General features: G+C 55.5%; 1 protein-coding gene across 1 annotated transcript; it reads left to right on the top strand.

The window, feature by feature from the left end:
* The first annotated feature begins 253 nt into the window (after positions 1-253).
* MYDGF (myeloid derived growth factor) lies at positions 254-19290 on the top strand. The gene is made up of 6 exons (XM_024236454.3): positions 254-518; positions 2000-2050; positions 5988-6049; positions 16102-16183; positions 16860-16932; positions 18754-19290. The coding sequence occupies exons 1-6, from the start codon at positions 345-347 to the stop codon at positions 18831-18833; spliced, it is 522 nt and encodes a 173-aa protein (XP_024092222.1). The 5' UTR covers positions 254-344; the 3' UTR covers positions 18834-19290.
* Positions 19291-19869: the final 579 nt, after the last annotated feature.

Genomic DNA, 19869 nt, shown 5'->3' with positions numbered 1-19869 from the left:
TCGATTTCCCTCACTCCCTGTACATGTCCTAACTGAAAGAGCTGCAGTCAGTCACACGGCTGGTGGGGGACCCTGAGACCCCAAAACGAACTCCATTACCACCTGAGGGACCCTCCAAGGATCGCCGGGCTACGCAGGGTCCCTAGGCTACGAGGCCGCCCCCTCGGCGGCCCCGCCCCCTCGGCAAAGTCCCGCCCCCAAGATGGTGGCCCCGGGCGGTGGAGAGGGCGGGGCGTGCCGGGTCACGTGGCACAGCCGACGCCGACGTGTCCTCCAGCGGGCGCTCCACGTGTCCCTCGCCGCGCCCTGTCCGCCGGTCCCTGCCCTGAGGACCCTAGTCCAACATGGCGGCGCCCAGCGGAGGGTGGAACGGCGTCGGCGCGAGCTTGTGGGCCGCGTTGCTCCTAGGGGCCGTGGCGCTGAGGCCGGCGGAGGCGGTGTCCGAGCCCACGACGGTGGCGTTTGACGTGCGGCCCGGCGGCGTCGTGCACTCCTTCTCCCATAACGTGGGCCCGGGGGTACGTGCCACCGCCGTCCCGGATATTTGAGAGCTGGCAGGCCCGGGGAGGGGGCGCGGAGCATTGGGGGCGGGGCCTGAGGAGGGGGCGCGGACCGCGGAGGTGGGTACTGAAGAAAGGGTGCGGATTGTTAGGGTCGAAGGCTGAGTCGGGGGCGCGGGACCGTGAGGCCGGGGTCATCACTGGGGCAGGACTGAACTCATAGGGAGCGGGGCCTTGTGGGCGCCGGCGGCGTTGAGGGGGCGTGATCACCTGTCACCTGTCCCCTGCCTAAAGTGTCCAGGCAGCCCTGTCCTCCAGACGCAGAGGTGGGGAGGGGTCAGTGATGGGAGCGGCAGGAGGCTAAAGGGCATCTGCCCTCCTGGGCCTGAAGCAGATCAGTCGCTGCAGCTCCGACGAGGGAGGAAGTTCTCCTTCCTTCCATTGCACAAGGTCCCCCCTCACCGAGGGTGTGAGGCCGGGCCCTTCCCCTTTTAGCCTCCCTTTACCCGCCTGTAATAACGGTATCTTTAACTGTTTTTTGACTATTTCTTTTTAGACTTGCGTGCAGTGGCGGGATCTCGGCTCACTGCATCCTCAGCCTTCTGGGTTCAAGCAATTCTCCTGCCTCAGCGTCCCCAGTAGCTGGGATTACAGGCGTGTGCCACCACACCTGGATAATTGTTGTTGTTTGAGATGGAGCCTCACTCTGTCACCCAGGCTGGAGTGCAGTGGTGCGATCTTGGCTCACTGCACCCTCTGCCTCCCAGGTTCATGCCATTCTCCTGCCTCAGCCTCCCAAGTAGCTGGGACTACTAATTTTTGTATTTTTAGTACAGGTGGGATTTCACCATGTTAGCCAGGCTGGTCTTGAACTCCTGACCTCAGGTGACCCGCCCACCTCAGACTCCCAAAGTGACGGGATTACAGGCGTGAGCCACCGTGCCAGGCCAGTTTGTTGACTACTTCCTTATAGCTAGGTGTGATGCCAAGTCCTTTATATGTTAGGCCCAAGTTACAGATGAGAAAATGCTTCAGATAAAAAAGAGAAACAGAGAGAAAATAGAGGCTCAGAAAAGTTTTCACTTGTCCAAGGTCCCCAGGTCCCATGGCAAAACCCATCTCTACAAAAATATGAAAAATTAGCCAGGTGTGGTGGCAGGTGCCTGTAATCCCAGGTACTCAGGAGGCTGAGTCAGGAGAATCGTTTGAACCTGGGAGGCAGAAGTTACAGTGAGCTGAGATCATCCCACTTCAGCCTGGGCGACAGAACAAGACTCTGCCTCAAAAAAAAAAAATTAGTCGGGTGTGGCGGTTGTGCACCTATTGTCTCAGTTACTTGAGAGGCTGAGGCAAGAGGATCACTCAAACCTGGGAGTTCGAGGCTGCAGTGAGCTGTGATTGTGCCCCTGCACTCCAGCTTGGGTGGCAGCAAGACCCCATCTCTTAAACAAAATAAAAATTTCCTTCTACCAAACCTTTTTTTTTCTTCCATTCTCTAGGACAAATATACATGTATGTTCACTTACGCCTCTCAAGGAGGGACCAATGAGGTGAGTTGTTCAAAATTCCCTCTAGCTTACTGTGACAGTGTTCATTGTTGTATGGAGATGTTCTGTAGCAGACAGTAGGGTTGGGTCTCACCTACATCACCTTACACTCATTGAATGACTCTTCCTAAACCAATAAAAAGGGAGAGTATTGGCATTAAATAGTGATGACAGATTCTGCTGTCATTAGTCCACAGAGAAAGCAAATGTCTGGACAAAAGGAGGGATGGGAGATGGGAGTCTGCAATTCCCATGAGCATCTGTTGGGATGTTGTATTTTATATGCAGTGCAAGAAGTTTTCACAGCTTAGGGGCTTAAAACAGCACCCATTTATTATCTCATAGCTTTGTAGTTCAGAAGTCTGGGTCAGCTAAGCTGTGTGCTTCATAAAACCAAACTCAAGGTATTTTGGGAGGCTGAGGCGGGCAGATCACCTGAGGTCAGAGTTCGAGACCAGCCTGGCCAACGTGGCAAAACCCCATCTCTACTAAAATTACAAAAATTAGCTGGGCATGGTGGCACATGCCTGTAGTCCCAGCCACTCAGGAGGCTGAGGCAGGAGAATCACTTGAACTCAGGAGGCGGAGGTTGCAGTGAGCCAAGATTGTGCCACTGCACTCCAGCCTGGGCAACAGAGCGAGACTCTGTCTCAAAAAATAAATAATAAATAAATAAAGGTATCACAGGCAAGGCATGGTGGCTCATGCCTCGTCTCTACAGAAAATAAAAAAATTAGCTGACCGTGGTGGCATGCACCTGTGGTTCCAGCTACTTGGGAGACTGAGGTGGGAGGATTGCTTGAGCCCAGGAGGTCGAGGCTGTAGTGAGCCGTGATTGTGCTACTGCACAACAGAGCAAGACCCTGTCTCAAAAAAAAAAAAAAAAAAAAAAAAAAAGTCTCTAGGCTGAGAGAAGAATCCTCTCCTTCAAGCTCTTAGTTGGCAGAATTCAGTTACTTGTGGTTCAGGGACCAAGGTCCCTGTTTCCTTGCTGGCTGTTTTCTCCAGCTGGTGGCAGAAGAGCCAGTAAAGATGATTTGGGCCAGGCATGGTGGCTCATGCCTATAATCCCAGCACTTTGGGAGGCCAAGGCTGGCGAATCACCTGAAGTCAGGAGCTCCAGACCAGCCTGGCCAACATGGTGAAACCCTGTCTCTACTAAAACTATAAAAATTAGCCGGGCGAACCGGGCGTGCTGGCTCACGCCTGTAATCCCAGCACTGGGAGGCCGAGGTGGGCAGATCACAAGGTCAGGAGATCGAGACCATCCTGGCTAACACGGTGAAACCCCGTCTCACTAAAAATACAAAAAATTAGCCAGGCGTGGTGGCGGGCGCCTGTAGTCCCAGCTACTGGGGAGGCTGAGGCAGGAGAATGGCGTGAACCCGGGAGGCGGAGCTTGCAGTGAGCCAAGATCGCGCCACTGCACTCCATCCTGGGTGACAGAGCGAGACTCTGTCTCAAAAAAAAAAAAAAGCCGGGTGTGTTGGCACATGCCTGTAATCCCAGCACTTTGGGAGGCCAAGGTGGGGCAGATCACCGGGGGTCAGGAGTTCAAGACCAGCCTGGTCAACATGGTGAAACCCCGTCTCTACTAAAAATACAAAAATTAGCCGGGCATGGTGGCACACACCTGTCATCCCAGCTACTTGGGAGGCTAAGGAAGGAGAATCACTTGAATCCAGGAGGCAGGGGTTGCAGCGAGTCAGAATCGTGCCACTGCACTCCAGCCTGGGCAATAGAGCGAGACTCTGTCTCAAAAAAAAAAAAGGTGATTTGAAGCACATGGACACATATGCCACTGCTGCCCTTGAGGGAACTTCAGGGCAGGGAATACAGGCGGCCTCTAGGAGCTGAGAACAGCCTCTGGCTGGCAGCAAGGAAATGAAGACTTCAGTCCCGCAACCGAGAGGAACTGAAATCTGCCACAACTACAAGAGCTTGGAAGAGGACCTTGAGCTACCAGTGAGAGCCTAGTCCGGTGAACACCTTGAGATGGGTTTCACCATGTAGGCCAGGCTGATCTTGAACTGCTGACCTCAAATGATCGGCCTGCCTTGGCCTCCCAAAGTGCTGGGATTACAGGTGTGAGCCACCGGCGCCTGGCCTCCTAGAGATTTTTCTGTATCCTATGTAAAGCGCTTCAATTGCGTGGACGTGTGGAGTTGACAGCCCTGTACTAATGGATTGAGGGTTACTTCCAACCCAGTCCGTGAATAACCTTGGCCAGGGTTCATTGTACAAGTGCAGTTACATCTTCAGGAAAACCACCCAGAAGTCGGATTCCTAAGTCCATTTTCTTAAAAGTAAAACTGGGCCGGGCGCGTTGGCTCATGTCTGTAATCCTAGCACTTTGAGAGGCTGAGGCAGGTGGATCGCCTGAGGTCGGGAGTTCGAGACCAGCCTGGCTAACATGGTGAAACCCCATCTCTACTAAAAATACAAAAGTTAGCAGGGCGTGGTGGCACGTGCCTGTAATCCCAGCTACTCAGGAGGCTGAGGCAGGAGAATCGCTTGAACCTGCGAGGCAGAGGTTGCAGTGAGCCGAGATCACACCACTGCACTCCAGCCTGGGTGATAGAGCAAGACTCCATCTCAAAAAAAAAAAAAAGTAAAACTGTATGTTTTGAGATCATGGTAGGTTTACGTTCACTTGTAAGAAATCCTACAGAGAGACCCACGTACCCTTTACCAGGTTCCCCAGTGGTAACATCCTGCAAGATGCCAGTCATTTTAGAGATGGGGGTCTCGCTATGTTGCCCAGGCTGGTCTTGAATTCCTGGGTTCAAGTGATCATCTCACCTCTGCCTCCCAAAATGCTGGGATTACAGGCATGAGCCACCATGCCCAGCCTGCATTTTCCGTTTCGCTTGTACCTGTTGCAGCTCCACCGACGACCTGGGATAGCCTTGGTTTTCACACCCATATGGTGTGTTAGCAGACAGGGGGGCTTTTGCCCTTCTAACCTGTGAGAAAAAGGTATCTCACTGTAATTCAGCGTGCATTTCTTTATTTTTCATAAATGATATGGGACTTTTTTTTTTTTTTTTTTTTTGAGACAGAGTCTCACTGTCGCCCAGGCTGGAGTGCAGTGGCGCGATCTCAGCTCACTGCAAGCTCCGCCTCCCGGGTACACGCCATTCTCCTGCCTCAGCCTTCCGAGTAGCTGGGACTACAGGTGCCCGCCACCATGCCTGGCTAATTTTTTTTTGTATTTTTAGTAGAGATGGGGTTTCACCATATTAGCCAGGATGGTCTTGATCTCCTGACCTTGTGATCCACCTGCCTCGGCCTCCCAAAGTGCTGGGATTACAGGCGTGAGCCACCGCGCCCGGCCTGGACATCTTTTTATATGTTTAAGAGTTGTTCTTAGGCCTAGCGTGGTGGCTTATATCTGTAATCTCAGCACTTTGGGAGGCCAAGGTGGGAGGATTGCTTGAGGCCAGGAGGTTGAGACCAGCCTGGGCAATATGGCAAGACAGTGATTCTGCAAAACACAAAAATTAGCTGGATGTGGTCCCAGCTACTTGGGAGGCTGAGGTGGGAGGATCGCTTGAGCCCAGGAGGTGGAGGTTGCAGTGAGGCGAGATCGTGCCACTGCACCCCAGCCCGGGCCACAGAGAGAGACTCCATCTCAAAAAAAACAAAAACAAACAAACAAAAACGTTGTTCCTATTTCCCCATCCTTGGGAGCCACTTTGGGGTAGTTCTCATTAGAGGCACCACTTTTATGGGAAGGATGTGGTGCAGGCAGGCTCCCTGATCACAGATGGACAGCAAACCCCAGGCTACCAGGAGGGCGGGTCAGGGGATTTAGTGGCCAGCCCCTGAATTGGGAGGTACAGAAGAGGTGGCCTGACTGTAGAATCAGAGGCACACCTAGAAGTCTCCGAGAGCAGCTGTGTGTCCGGGCCTGACCCGCGCTGTCTTCTCTCCCCAGCAATGGCAGATGAGTCTGGGGACCAGCGAAGACCACCAGCACTTCACCTGCACCATCTGGAGGTGAGACTCGGGGTGGGGATGGCATTTCCGGCTGCCGTTGGCCTGCCCTGTGGCCTCGGGAGCTGCTTCCGAAGGCAGGGAACGAGAGGGGACGAGGACAGACAGACAGATGGGGGCTGCACCCCTGGAGGGGAAGACAGGCCAGCAGGGAGACTCATGGATGTGCAGGTGGGAGGTGGCAGGGTCGCTGGGGCGGGAGTGCTCCCCAAGGAAGTGCAGCGATGCAGAGACAGAAGGTCTTGCGGGGGGAGCTTGTGCGGGGCAAGGTCCCAGGAAAAGGAGAAGCAGCTCAGAGGGTGCGGAGCGTCGGCCAGGGCCCAGGAAGGCCCCAAGGGGCTCCACCCTCCCCTAAGGGTGACACGAACTCACCAAAGGGCTTTTTGGCAATTTTTTTTCTTTTTTTTTTTTTTGAGATGGAGTCTCCATCTGTTGCCCAGGCTGGAGTGCAGTGGAGCGATCTTGGCTCACTGCAACCTCCGCCTCCTGGGTTCAAGCAATTCTCCTCCCTCGGCCTCCTGAGTAGCTGGGATTACAGGCATGTGCCACCATGCCTGGCCCTTTTTGGCAATGTTTAAAAATTAAGACAAAATTCCATAAAACACAGCACTTTAAGCTCACAATTCAGCTGCATGGAGTACTTTCTCAGAGGTGTGCAGCCAGACCTCTGCTTCCAGAACATTTTCATCCCTGAAAATAAACTCTGTTCCCATCAGAGTCATTCCCCTTCCCAGCACATGGCAGCCACGCATCCCCTCCTGTCTCTGTGGATGGGCGTGTCCTGGACATTGCATAGAAATGGGGTCAAACCTTCCCTGTGTGGCCTTTGGTGTCTGGCTTCTCTCACTGAGCGTGACGTCCCCGAGGCTCATCCGTGCTGAGGCCTTTGTTAGCGTCATTTCTTTTCCTGGCTGAGTCCTATTCCAGAGGGCTCCCTGCAGGAACATGTGGAGCTCAGATCCCTCTGGCTGAAGGAGGCAGGCTGAGGCAGGGAGCCCCTCCAGGCACCAGCCAGGATGGAGTTGGGGGTTGGGGGTGGGGCGCAGATTGAAGCCTGAGTGGAATGAGGATGGGGTGGGTGGAGAGGGCACAGATTGGAGGCTGTAGAATGAGGACGGGGTGAGGTGGGGAGAGTAGATTGGAGGCTGTAGAATGAGGATGGGGTGGGTGGGGACGGTAGATTGGAGGCTGTAGAATGAGGATGGGGTGAGGTGGGGAGGGTAGATTGGAGGCTGTAGAATGAGGATTCGGGGTGCGGGGGGGAATGTAGATCGGAGGCTGTAGAATGAGGATGGGGTGGGTGGGGAGAGTAGATTGGAGGCTGTAGAATGAGGATGGGGTGGGTGGGGAGGGTAGATTGGAGACTGTAGAATGAGGATGGGGTGGGGAGGGTAGATTGGAGGCTGTAGAATGAGGATGGGGTGGGTGGGGAGGGTAGATTGGAGGCTGTAGAATGAGGATGGGGTGGGGAGAGTAGATTGGAGGCTGTAGAATGAGGATGGGGTGGGTGGGGAGGGTAGATTGGAGGCTGTAGAATGAGGATGGGGTGGGGAGGGTAGATTGGAGGCTGTAGAATGAGGACGGGGTGGGTGGGGAGGGTAGATTGGAGGCTGTAGAATGAGGACGGGGTGGGTGGGGAGGGTAGATTGGAGGCTGTAGAATGAGGACGGGGTGGGTGGGGAGGGTAGATTGGAGGCTGTAGAATGAGTATGGGGTGGGTGGGGAGAGTAGATTGGAGGCTGTAGAATGAGGATGGGGTGAGGTGGGAGGGTAGATTGGAGGCTGTAGAATGAGGACAGGGTGGGTGGGGAGGGTAGATTGGAGGCTGTAGAATGACGATGGGGTGGGGTGGAGAGACTAGATTGGAGGCTATAGAATGAGGATTGGGGGTGGGGGGGGGAGAGTAGATTGGAGGCTGTAGAATGAGGACGGGGTGGGTGGGGAGGGTAGATTGGAGGCTGTAGAATGAGGATTGGGGGTGGGGGGGGAGAGTAGATTGGAGGCTGTAGAATGAGGATTGGGGGTGGTGGGGGGAGAGTAGATTGGAGGCTGTAGAATGAGGACGGGGTGGGTGGGGAGAGTAGATTGGAGTCTGTAGAATGAGGATTGGCGGTGGGGTGGGGAGAGGAGATTGGAGGCTGTAGAATGAGCATGGGGTGAGGTGGGGAGGGTAGATTGGAGGCTGTAGAATGAGGACGGGGTGGGTGGGGAGGGTAGATTGGAGGCTGTAGAATGAGGATGGGATGGGGTGGGGAGAGTAGATTGGAGGCTGTAGAATGAGGATGGGGTGGGTGGGGAGGGTAGATTGGAGGCTGTAGAATGACAACGGGGTGGGTGGGGAGGGCACAGATTGGAGGCTGTAGAATGAGGATTGGGGGTGGGGTGGGGAGAGTCGATTGGAGTCTGTAGAATGAGGATTGGGGGTGGGGTGGGGAGAGTAGATTGGAGGCTGTAGAATGAGGATGGGGTGGGTGGGGAGGGTAGATTGGAGGCTGTAGAATGAGGATGGGGTGGGTGGGGAGAGTAGATTGGAGGCTGTAGAATGAGGATGGGGTGAGGTGGGGAGAGTAGATTGGAGGCTGTAGAATGAGGATGGGGTGGGGAGGGCACCGATTGGAGGCTGTAGAATGAGGATTGGGGGTGGGTGGGGAGGGTAGATTGGAGGCTGTAGAATGAGGATTGGGGGTGCAGGGGAGGGTAGATTGGAGGCTGTAGAATGAGGATGGGGTGGGTGGGGAGGGTAGATTGGAGGCTGTAGAATGAGGACGGGGTGGGCGGGGAGGGTAGATTGGAGGCTGTAGAATGAGGATTCGGGGTGCGGGGGGGAATGTAGATCGGAGGCTGTAGAATGAGGATGGGGTGGGTGGGGAGAGTAGATTGGAGGCTGTAGAATGAGGATGGGGTGGGTGGGGAGGGTAGATTGGAGACTGTAGAATGAGGATGGGGTGGGGAGGGTAGATTGGAGGCTGTAGAATGAGGATGGGGTGGGTGGGGAGGGTAGATTGGAGGCTGTAGAATGAGGATGGGGTGGGGAGAGTAGATTGGAGGCTGTAGAATGAGGATGGGGTGGGTGGGGAGGGTAGATTGGAGGCTGTAGAATGAGGATGGGGTGGGGAGGGTAGATTGGAGGCTGTAGAATGAGGACGGGGTGGGTGGGGAGGGTAGATTGGAGGCTGTAGAATGAGGACGGGGTGGGTGGGGAGGGTAGATTGGAGGCTGTAGAATGAGGACGGGGTGGGTGGGGAGGGTAGATTGGAGGCTGTAGAATGAGTATGGGGTGGGTGGGGAGAGTAGATTGGAGGCTGTAGAATGAGGATGGGGTGAGGTGGGAGGGTAGATTGGAGGCTGTAGAATGAGGACAGGGTGGGTGGGGAGGGTAGATTGGAGGCTGTAGAATGACGATGGGGTGGGGTGGGGAGACTAGATTGGAGGCTATAGAATGAGGATTGGGGGTGGGGGGGGGGAGAGTAGATTGGAGGCTGTAGAATGAGGACGGGGTGGGTGGGGAGGGTAGATTGGAGGCTGTAGAATGAGGATTGGGGGTGGGGGGGGAGAGTAGATTGGAGGCTGTAGAATGAGGATTGGGGGTGGTGGGGGGAGAGTAGATTGGAGGCTGTAGAATGAGGACGGGGTGGGTGGGGAGAGTAGATTGGAGTCTGTAGAATGAGGATTGGCGGTGGGGTGGGGAGAGGAGATTGGAGGCTGTAGAATGAGCATGGGGTGAGGTGGGGAGGGTAGATTGGAGGCTGTAGAATGAGGACGGGGTGGGTGGGGAGGGTAGATTGGAGGCTGTAGAATGAGGACGGGGTGGGTGGGGAGGGTAGATTGGAGGCTGTAGAATGAGGATGGGATGGGGTGGGGAGAGTAGATTGGAGGCTGTAGAATGAGGATGGGGTGGGTGGGGAGGGTAGATTGGAGGCTGTAGAATGACAACGGGGTGGGTGGGGAGGGCACAGATTGGAGGCTGTAGAATGAGGATTGGGGGTGGGGTGGGGAGAGTCGATTGGAGTCTGTAGAATGAGGATTGGGGGTGGGGTGGGGAGAGTAGATTGGAGGCTGTAGAATGAGGATGGGGTGGGTGGGGAGGGTAGATTGGAGGCTGTAGAATGAGGATGGGGTGGGTGGGGAGAGTAGATTGGAGGCTGTAGAATGAGGATGGGGTGAGGTGGGGAGAGTAGATTGGAGGCTGTAGAATGAGGATGGGGTGGGGAGGGCACCGATTGGAGGCTGTAGAATGAGGATTGGGGGTGGGTGGGGAGGGTAGATTGGAGGCTGTAGAATGAGGATTGGGGGTGCAGGGGAGGGTAGATTGGAGGCTGTAGAATGAGGATGGGGTGGGTGGGGAGGGTAGATTGGAGGCTGTAGAATGAGGACGGGGTGGGCGGGGAGGGTAGATTGGAGGCTGTAGAATGAGGATTGGGGGTGGGAGGGGAATGTAGATCGGAGGCTGTAGAATGAGGATGGGGTGGGTGGGGAGAGTAGATTGGAGGCTTTGTAGAATGAGGATGGGGTGGGGTGGGGAGGGTAGATTGGAGGCTGTAGAATGAGGACGGGGTGGGTGGGGAGGGTAGATTGGAGGCTGTAGAATGAGGATGGGGTGGGTGGGGAGGGTAGATTGGAGGCTGTAGAATGAGGATGGGGTGGGGAGGGTAGATTGGAGGCTGTAGAATGAGGACGGGGTGGGGTGGGGAGAGTAGATTGGAGGCTGTAGAATGAGGATGGGGTGGGGAGGGTAGATTGGAGGCTGTAGAATGAGGACGGGGTGGGTGGGGAGGGTAGATTGGAGGCTGTAGAATGAGGACGGGGTGGGTGGGGAGGGTAGATTGGAGGCTGTAGAATGAGGATGGGGTGGGTGGGGAGAGTAGATTGGAGGCTGTAGAATGAGGATGGGGTTTGTGGGGAGAGTAGATTGGAGGCTGTAGAATGAGGATTGGGGGTGGGGGGGGAATGTAGATCGGAGGCTGTAGAATGAGGACGGGGTGGGTGGGGAGGGTAGATTGGAGGCTGTAGAATGAGGATGGAGTGGGTGGGGAGAGTAGATTGGAGGCTGTAGAATGAGGATGGGGTGGGGAGGGTAGATTGGAGGCTGTAGAATGAGGATTGGGGGTGTGGGGGGAGAGTAGATTGGAGGCTGTAGAATGAGGATGGGGTGAGGTGGGGAGAGTAGATTGGAGGCTGTAGAATGAGGATGGGGTGAGGTGGGGAGAGTAGATTGGAGGCTGTAGAATGAGGATTGGAGGTGGGGGGGGAATATAGATCGGAGGCTGTAGAATGAGGATTGGGGGTGGGGGGGTGAGTAGATTGGAGGCTGTAGAATGAGGATTGGGGGTTGGGGGGGAGAGTAGATTGGAGGCTGTAGAATGAGGATTGGGGTGGGTGGGGAGAGTAGATTGGAGGCTGTAGAATGAGGATTGGGGGTTGGGGGGAGAGTAGATTGGAGGCTGTAGAATGAGGATTGGGGTGGGTGGGGAGAGTACATTGGAGGCTGTGTAGAATGAGGATTGGGGTGGGTGGGGAGAGTAGATTGGAGTCTGTAGAATGAGGATTGGGGTGGGTGGGGAGAGTAGATTGGAGGCTGTGTAGAATGAGGATGGGGTGGGTGGGGAGGGTAGATTGGAGGCTGTAGAATGAGGATGGGGTGGGAGGGGAGGGTAGATTGGAGGCTGTGTAGAATGAGGATGGGGTGGGTGGGGAGGGTAGATTGGAGGCTGTAGAATGAGGATGGGGTGAGGTGGGGGGGGAATGTAGATTGGAGGCTGTAGAATGAAGATGGAGTGGGGAGGGTAGATTGGAGGCTGTAGAATGAGGATGGGGGGAGAGTAGATTGGAGGCTGTAGAATGAGGATTGGGAGTGGGTGGGGAGGGCACAGATTGGAGGCTGTAGAATGAGGATTGGGGGTGGGGGGGAATGTAGATTGGAGGCTGTAGAATGAGGATGGGGTGGGGGGAGAGTAGATTGGAGGCTGTAGAATGAGGATGGGGTGGGGGGGAGAGTAGATTGGAGGCTGTAGAATGAGGATTGGGGGTGAGGGGGGGAGAGTAGATTGGAGGCTGTAGAATGAGGATTGGGGGTGGGGGGAGAGTAGATTGGAGGCTGTAGAATGAGGATGGGGGCTAGGGTAGATTGGAGGCTGTAGAATGAGGATTGGGGGTGGAGGGGGAGAGTAGACTGGAGGCTTTGTAGAATGAGGATGGGGTGGGGGGAGGGTAGATTGGAGGCTGTAGAATGAGGATGGGGGGAGGGTAGATTGGAGGTTGTAGAATGAGGATTGGGGGTGGGGGGGAGAGTAGACTGGAGGCTTTGTAGAATGAGGATGAGGTGGGGGGGGAGGGTAGATTGGAGGCTGTAGAATGAGGATTGGGGGTGGGGGGGGAATGTAGATCGGAGGCTGTGGAATGAGGATTGGGGGTGGGAGGGGGAGAGTAGATTGGAGGCTGTAGAATGAGGATTGGGGTTGGGGGGGAGAGTAGATTGAAGGCTGTAGAATGAGGATGGTGTCGGGGGGGAGAGTAGATTGGAGGCTGTATAATGAGGGGTTGGGGGGGAATGTAGATCGGAGGCTGTAGAATGAGGATTGGGGGTGGGAGGGGTAGAGTAGATTGGAGGCTGTAGAATGAGGATTGGGGGTGGGGGGGGAGAGTAGATTGGAGGCTGTAGAATGAGGATTGGGGGTGGGGGGGGAGAGTAGATTGGAGGCTGTAGAATGAGGATTGGGGGTGAGTGGTGAGAGTAGATTGGGGGTGGGTGGGGAGAGTAGATTGGAGGCTGTAGAATGAGGATGGCGTGGGAGGGGGAGAGTAGATTGGAGGCTGTAGAATGAGGATTGGTGGTGCGGGGGGAGAGTAGATTGGAGGCTGTAGAATGAGGATTGGGGGTGGGAGGGGGAGAGTAGTTTGGAGGCTGTAGAATGAGGATTAGGGGTTGGGGGGGGAGAGTTGATTGGAGGCTGTAGAATGAGGATTGGGGTGGGAGGGGGAGAGTAGATTGGAGGCTGTAGAATGAGGATTGGGCGTGGGAGGGGGAGAGTAGATTGGAGGCTGTAGAATGAGGATTGTGGGGGGGGGGGGAGAGTAGATTGGAGGCTGTAGAATGAGGATGGCGTGGGAGGGGGAGAGTAGATTGGAGGCTGTAGAATGAGGATTGGGCGTGGGTGGGGAATGTAGATTGGAGGCTGTAGAATGAGGATTGGGGGTGGGGGGGGAGAGTAGATTGCAGGCTGTAGAATGAGGATTGGGGGTGGGGGGGGAGAGTAGATTGGAGGCTGTAGAATGAGGATTGGGGGTGGGGGGGGAGAGTAGATTGGAGGCTGTAGAATGAGGATTGGGCGTGGGAGGGGGAGAGTAGATTGGAGGCTGTAGAATGAGGATTGTGGGTGGGGGGGGAGAGTAGATTGGAGGCTGTAGAATGAGGATGGCGTGGGAGGGGGAGAGTAGATTGGAGGCTGTAGAATGAGGATTGGGCGTGGGTGGGGAATGTAGATTGGAGGCTGTAGAATGAGGATTGGGGGTGGGGGGGTAGAGTAGATTGCAGGCTGTAGAATGAGGATTGGGGGTGGGGGGGGAGAGTAGATTGGAGGCTGTAGAATGAGGATTGGGGGTGGGGGGGGAGAGTAGATTGGAGGCTGTAGAATGAGGATTGGGGGTGGGTGGGGGAGAGTAGATTGGAGGCTGTAGAATGAGGATTGGGGGTGGGGGGGAGAGTAGATTGGAGGCTGTAGAATGAGGATTGGGGGTGGGGGGGGAGAGTAGATTGGAGGCTGTAGAATGAGGATTGGGGGTGGGTGGGGGAGAGTAGATTGGAGGCTGTAGAATGAGGATGGCGTGGGAGGGGAGGGCACAGATTGGAGGCTGTGGAATCAGCTAGCTGGGTAGGAGGAGGAGGAAGGTGCTGGGCAGAGTCCTGGTGGACTTGGCAGAGCTGGTGCAGGTCTGGGCTGGGGACGAGCTAGGCAGGTGACAGGTGTGGGAGTCTCTGGGGTAGTGGCTGTGGAGGTTTGGATGATGCTATCTCCCAAGGAGTGTGTCCCGCCAGAAGGGGCCCCAGCTGTTTCCCCTCAGGCAGGTCTTTACCAGCATGTTCTCTGAAGGACCAGCCTGATGGCTCATAGCCTTCTTGGGGTGCAGACATCTGGGAATCAGACAAAAGCTGTGCACTCTCTTCCACCTGCCCGAACACACACACATCTGGGTCTGCAGCCCCTCCCCAAGTCTCCCCAGACACCGCCCGATTCTGCCCCTGCCGCCATCCTCTGTCAGGCTCACGGTTTATGGGCTTATCCCGGCTCCACTTGCCGCACTCATTCTCGTAACCCCACTGCCTAGATCCCAGCTCGATCTGGGCAACATCATGAAGGGAAGGAAGCCATCAGGCCCCCCGATGGGGAGGGGGTCAGGGGGCTTCAGGAATCTTGTCCCTTCTTCCCTGATCCTTGGCCCAGAATGTCTCAACCCAAACGGTGGGTATTTCTTGAGCATTTATTTTGTATAGACACTTTGGAGGGAGAAGTCCAAGCTATAGCTCCACCACTGCAGTCAGGTTAAAGCATGTTGACAAATGGGAGGCGGAGATCGGGGAGTGGTGACGTTTAATTGAAGGACAGGGTGTGATTTGCTGCCTCGTGTGGGCGTTGTCCCACCGTGCCCTGCGGGGCACTTTACAAACAGCAGGTGTTCAGCCGGTTGTTTCTGGGGAGATTCTCACCCACTCCATGGGACTGGCTGCGTCATGGGCAGGCCAAGGCCCCAGGAGGCATCAGCAGGGTCATTGAGAGGAGATAGGCCCCATCAGCCCAGAGAGACCCTGCAGAGGCCGCCCTGTAGTCTTGGGGAAGCCCACGGTCGCCATCATCTGTCTGCAGGCCACCGCCCTGCATGGACCCCTGAGTGCCAGCTCCCCAGAGGGCATCTGGGCAGGTGCAGGTCCGGAGCAGTTGGGATGGTAGCTGGGCTCACCTTGAGCCTGAATCCTCCTGTCCAACCCCCCACAAAAGCTCACCAGGGGCATGCTCAGCCCTGGAGACCTGCCACCCCAGGCCTCCTCATCTCAGACAGTGACTGGATCCTCCCTGACCAGGCCTGTTGGCAGTGCTAGGGCTTAAAGAAGAATCTAGGGCTCCCTGGATACCCCCGCCCCACCCATGCACATAGAACCCCAGCCAGGGCTTCCACGGAAATGGCCCCCCTGCTGCCCCTCCATCCCCATCACACTCTTCACGCCAGAGATGCCATCATCCCCTGCTGTCACCTTCAGGCACCTTGTGCCACTCCAGTTCCTTAGAAGCCCCCGTTAGCAGCCTCCTAGAGACCTGGGCAGATGATCCTCCCCACTTCTTAGTTAACTCCTGCACTTCCTAGTCAACGCCCTCTAGGAAGCCTTTACTGGCCTCTCGTTGCCCAGGCCCAGTCCCCGTCGCAGTACCTGGATTGCTGTCGGCACCCGAGAAGCCATGTGCAGTGAATGGACATGGGGTCCTGTCCCAGAGCAGCTCCCAGCCCACAGGGGAGAGAGGCATATCTGTGAATGAGCTGGAAGAACATTCTGGCACAAAGGGGCCAGGTACAGTGGCTCATGCCTCTAATCACAGCCCTCTGGGAGGCCGAGGCGAGCGAATCATTTGAGGTCGGGGTTCAGGCCAGGCTGGCCAACATGATGAAACCCTGTTTTTACTAAAAATACCGAAATTAGTCGGGTGTGGTCGTGGGTGCCTGTAATCCCAGCTACAAGGGAGGCTGAGGCAGGAGAATCACTTAAACCCAGGAAGCAGAGGCTGCAGTGAGTGAGATTGTGCCATTGCCATCCAGCCTGGGTAACAGAGTGAGACTTGCCTCCCCAAAAAAAAAAAAAAACATTCTGGCACAAAAGAAAGAGGGTCTGCTGTTGAGAGGGCCCCATCCGTCCTTCCCAGTCAGCAGGTGCTCGGGAATGGCGTCCATGTTGAGAAGCAAGCACGAGACCTGCTGACCCCAGCTCGAGTCCCTGGCGGGGCTACTTCCAGGGCACACAGACCCAGACCCAGCAGGCCTGGCCTGACTCCTTCGCCCCCCTTCCTCTGCAGGCCCCAGGGGAAGTCCTATCTGTACTTCACACAGTTCAAGGCGGAGGTACAGGGCGCTGAGATCGAGTACGCCATGGCCTACGTGAGTATCTTGGGGCAGGGCAGGCTCCGGGTGGGGCTTCTCTGCACTGGGGCAGCTGTGAGATGTCCTGCCAGAAGAGGGCTCCATGGGGACAGGGAGGAGAGGGGACAGCGAATCCTGCAGAGGTAGGGTATGTAACTTGCAGGAACCTGGCACACAGACGCCCCCAGGCCAGGAGGCACTGGGGCACGGGGGTTTGGTAACCTGTTGCTGCTGGCTTCTTTTGTATATGCCAGAAAAGACTTCTCCGGGCCAGGCGCAGCAGTTCACGCCAGTAATCCCAGCACTTTGGGAGGCTGAGGCAGGAGGATTGCTTGAGGCCAGGAATTTGATACCAGCCTAGGCAACATAGCAAGACCCTATATCTACCAAAAGTAAAAAAAAAAAATAGCCAGGCGCGTTGGCATGCACCAGTAGTCCCAGCTACTCAGGAGGCCGAAGCAGGAGGGTCACTTGAGTCCAGGACTTTGAAGCTGCAGTGAGCTATGATTGCACTGCTGCATTCCAGCCTGGACAGTAGAGTGAGGTCCTGGCTCAAAAACAAAAAAGTCTCCTCTCCCTCTCTAGTAAAAGTACAAAGCTTTAGTCTGTGCTTCTCTGGAAAGCAAACTGAATCGTTTTCCTAATGATGAGCATTGAAATGGCCCTGGTAAAGTTTCCACTCATTCTCTTTCAGTCTAAAGCCGCATTTGAAAGGGAAAGTGATGTCCCCCTGAAAACTGAGGAATTTGAAGTGACCAAAACAGCAGGTACAGAAAGATGGGGATGGGGTAGAGGTGACGCCACCCCCATCCAAGGGTGGGCAATCGGGGTGGTTTGGAGAGGGGAGTCAGCCATAGGGGTCCTGGAGACTGTAGACCAGGCATCCACAAACTGATTCTATAAAGGCCACCTCGTCAATATCTTCAGCTTTGTGGCACTGTGGGTTCTGTCTGAGCTGTGCCATTGTGGCACAAAGCTGCTGCAGTGTGTCCATGAACGGGTATTGCTGTGTGCCACTAGAACTTTATCTTAGCTGGGCGCGGTGGCTCATGCCTGTTATCCCAGCAGGCTAAGGTGGGAGGATCATTGGAGCCCAGGAGGTCAAGACCAGCCTGAGCAATATAGCGAGACCCTGTCTCTACAAAATTTTTTTAAAAATTAGGCTGGGCGCAGTGGCTCACGCCTGTAATCCCAGCACTTTGGGAGGCCGAGGCGGGCGGAACACTTGAGGTCAGGAGTTCAAGACCAGCCTGGCCAACATAGTGAAACCCCATCTCTACTAAAAATGCAAAAAATTAGCCAGGCGTGGTGGTGCGCACCTGTAATCCCAGCTACTCAGGAGAATTGCTGGAACCTGGGAGGTGGAGGTTGCAGTGAGCTGAGATCGTGCCACTGCACTCCAGCCTGGAAGACAGCAAGATTCCGTCTCAAAAAGAAAAAAAATTACCCGGGCATGGTGGTGCACACCTGTAGTCTCAGCTACTCAGGAGGCTGAGGCGGGAGGATTATTTGAGCCCAGGAGGTCGAGGCTGCATTGAGCTATGATCGCACCACTGCACTCCAGCCTGGGCATCAGAGTAAGACTCTGTCTCAAAAACAATAAAAAGGGCTGGGCATGGTGGCTCACACCTGTAATCCCAGCACTTTGGGAGGCCAGGAGTTCCAGACCAGCCTAGCCAACATGGTGAAACCCCGTCTCTACTAAAAATACCAAAATTAGCCAAGTATGGTGGCACATGCTTGTAATCCCAGCTACTCAGGAGGCGGAGACAGGAGAATCTCTTGAACTTAGGAGCAGGAGGTTGCAGTGAGTCAAGACTGCACCACTGCACTCCAGCCTGGGCAACAGAGGAAGACTCTCATCTCAAAAAAAAAAATAATAACATTAAAAAAATAAATAAATAAAGTAGAAACCATCAGGGCTTTGAGGTAGGGACCCGTGGCATGCCGAGGGGAGGCTGCAGGGGTCACTGGGAAACATCAGGATCCTTCTTCGGTTGCTTGAGCAGCACCGGTGTCCTCAAGCCACATTCAGCTGCATGGTGCCAATGCTAAGCAGAAAGAGGAATCGGAGGCGCCGAGCTGGGGCAAGGGTGGGAGGCAAGGGAGTGGACACAGGAGGTAGGGCCAGGAGACTTGGGTGAAGCAGTGGAAGCCAGAGTTCTGACCCTGCTGGAGAAGTGTCATGAGGGCCTCAGACAGGTTCACCCACTGAGCAGGAGGTCTTGCATCCTGACCCACCCTGCATCCTGTTCAGGCCGGGATCATCTCCTTCTTGGGCTTCTTCTGGCCCCTTTCTGTGTCTCTTCTTGACAACATGGCACAAATGACCAGGGTTCTTCCCACCTCAGGTCTTTCTGTGGCTGCCTGCCATCTATGTTAGCCCCACCGACCTTACCCTCCACATCACCGTTTTCCTGTCTGTCACCCATAAGACTTTCAGTGCCTGGGGCCTTTTCACATGGGAGTCTGCTTTGGAGACTGCTCCCCTTCCCTGCTCAGCCCCCACCACGGGCCCCACCCCAAATCCTCAGGACTTCTGAGAATTTTCAACATTGAGGGCCCAACCATGTGTTTCTTTCTTGCAGTGGCTCACAGGCCCGGGGCATTCAAGGCCGAGCTGTCCAAGCTGGTGATTGTGGCCAAGGCATCGCGTACTGAGCTGTGACCAGCAGCCCTGTTGCGGGCGGCGCCTTCTCATCTCCCGTGAAGCAGAAGGGGCCTGTGGCCCTGAAAGGGCCAGCACATCACTGGTTTTCTAGGAGGGACTCAAGTTTTCTACCTGGGCTGACGTTGCCTTGTCTGGAGGGGCTTGCAGGGTGGCTGAAGCCCTGGGGCAGAGAACAGAGGGCCCAGGGCCCTCCTGGCTCCCAACAGCTTCTCAGTTCCCACTTCTTGCTGAGCTCTTCTGGACTCAGGATTGCAGATCCAGGTCACAAAGAGGGTGGGGAACATGGGGGCCACGCTGGGGAAAGCAGCCATGCTCCCCCCGACCTCCAGCCGAGCGTCCTTCATGAGCCTGCAAAACTGCTTTCCTATGTTTACCCAGGGGACCTCCTTTCAGATGAACTGGGAAGAGATGAAATGTTTTTTCATATTTAAATAAATAAGAACGTTAAAAAGCAGCCCCACAGCCTGGGCCCTCCCGGCTGGCCGTTGCAGATCAGGGGCTCAGACGTGGCTGACACTGCCCCACCGTGGGCGGGTGGGCGGTGTCTCTGGGTGGGACTTCCCTGCAAGCATCAAAGCGCTAGATCCCAAGGTGGCTTTATGTGAACTTGCCCCCTTCCCCGCTTGGCACTCGCTGTCCCCGGGCCCCTCACATGCTGTCAGTTCACACTCGGGTTCCTGTGGCTGCCACAGGCCCCAGCGCAGGAGGATGTTCCAAGGCCGACCTGCTCTCCACAGTCTGGGGCGTTGGTTTCCCTTAGTTTGTTTTTCTTTTGAGACAGGGTCTTCTCCTGTCACCCAGGCTAAAGTGCAGTGGTGTAATCACGGCTCACTGCAACCTCCACCTCCTGGGCTCAAGCGATCCTCCCACCTCAGCCTTACAAGTAGCTAGGACTATAGGCATGCGCCACCATGCCCGGCTAATTTTTGCATCTTCTTTTGATAGAGACAGGGTTTTGCCATGTTGCTCAGGCTGGTTTCGAACTGGGCTCAAGCGATCCACCTCCCTCGGCCTCCCAAAGTGCTGGGATTAT

The sequence above is a fragment of the Pongo abelii genome, chromosome 20 (assembly GCF_028885655.2).
Source record: "Pongo abelii isolate AG06213 chromosome 20, NHGRI_mPonAbe1-v2.0_pri, whole genome shotgun sequence".
Classification (NCBI taxonomy): domain Eukaryota; kingdom Metazoa; phylum Chordata; class Mammalia; order Primates; family Hominidae; genus Pongo; species Pongo abelii.
This window is presented reverse-complemented; position numbering and strand designations above follow the sequence as displayed.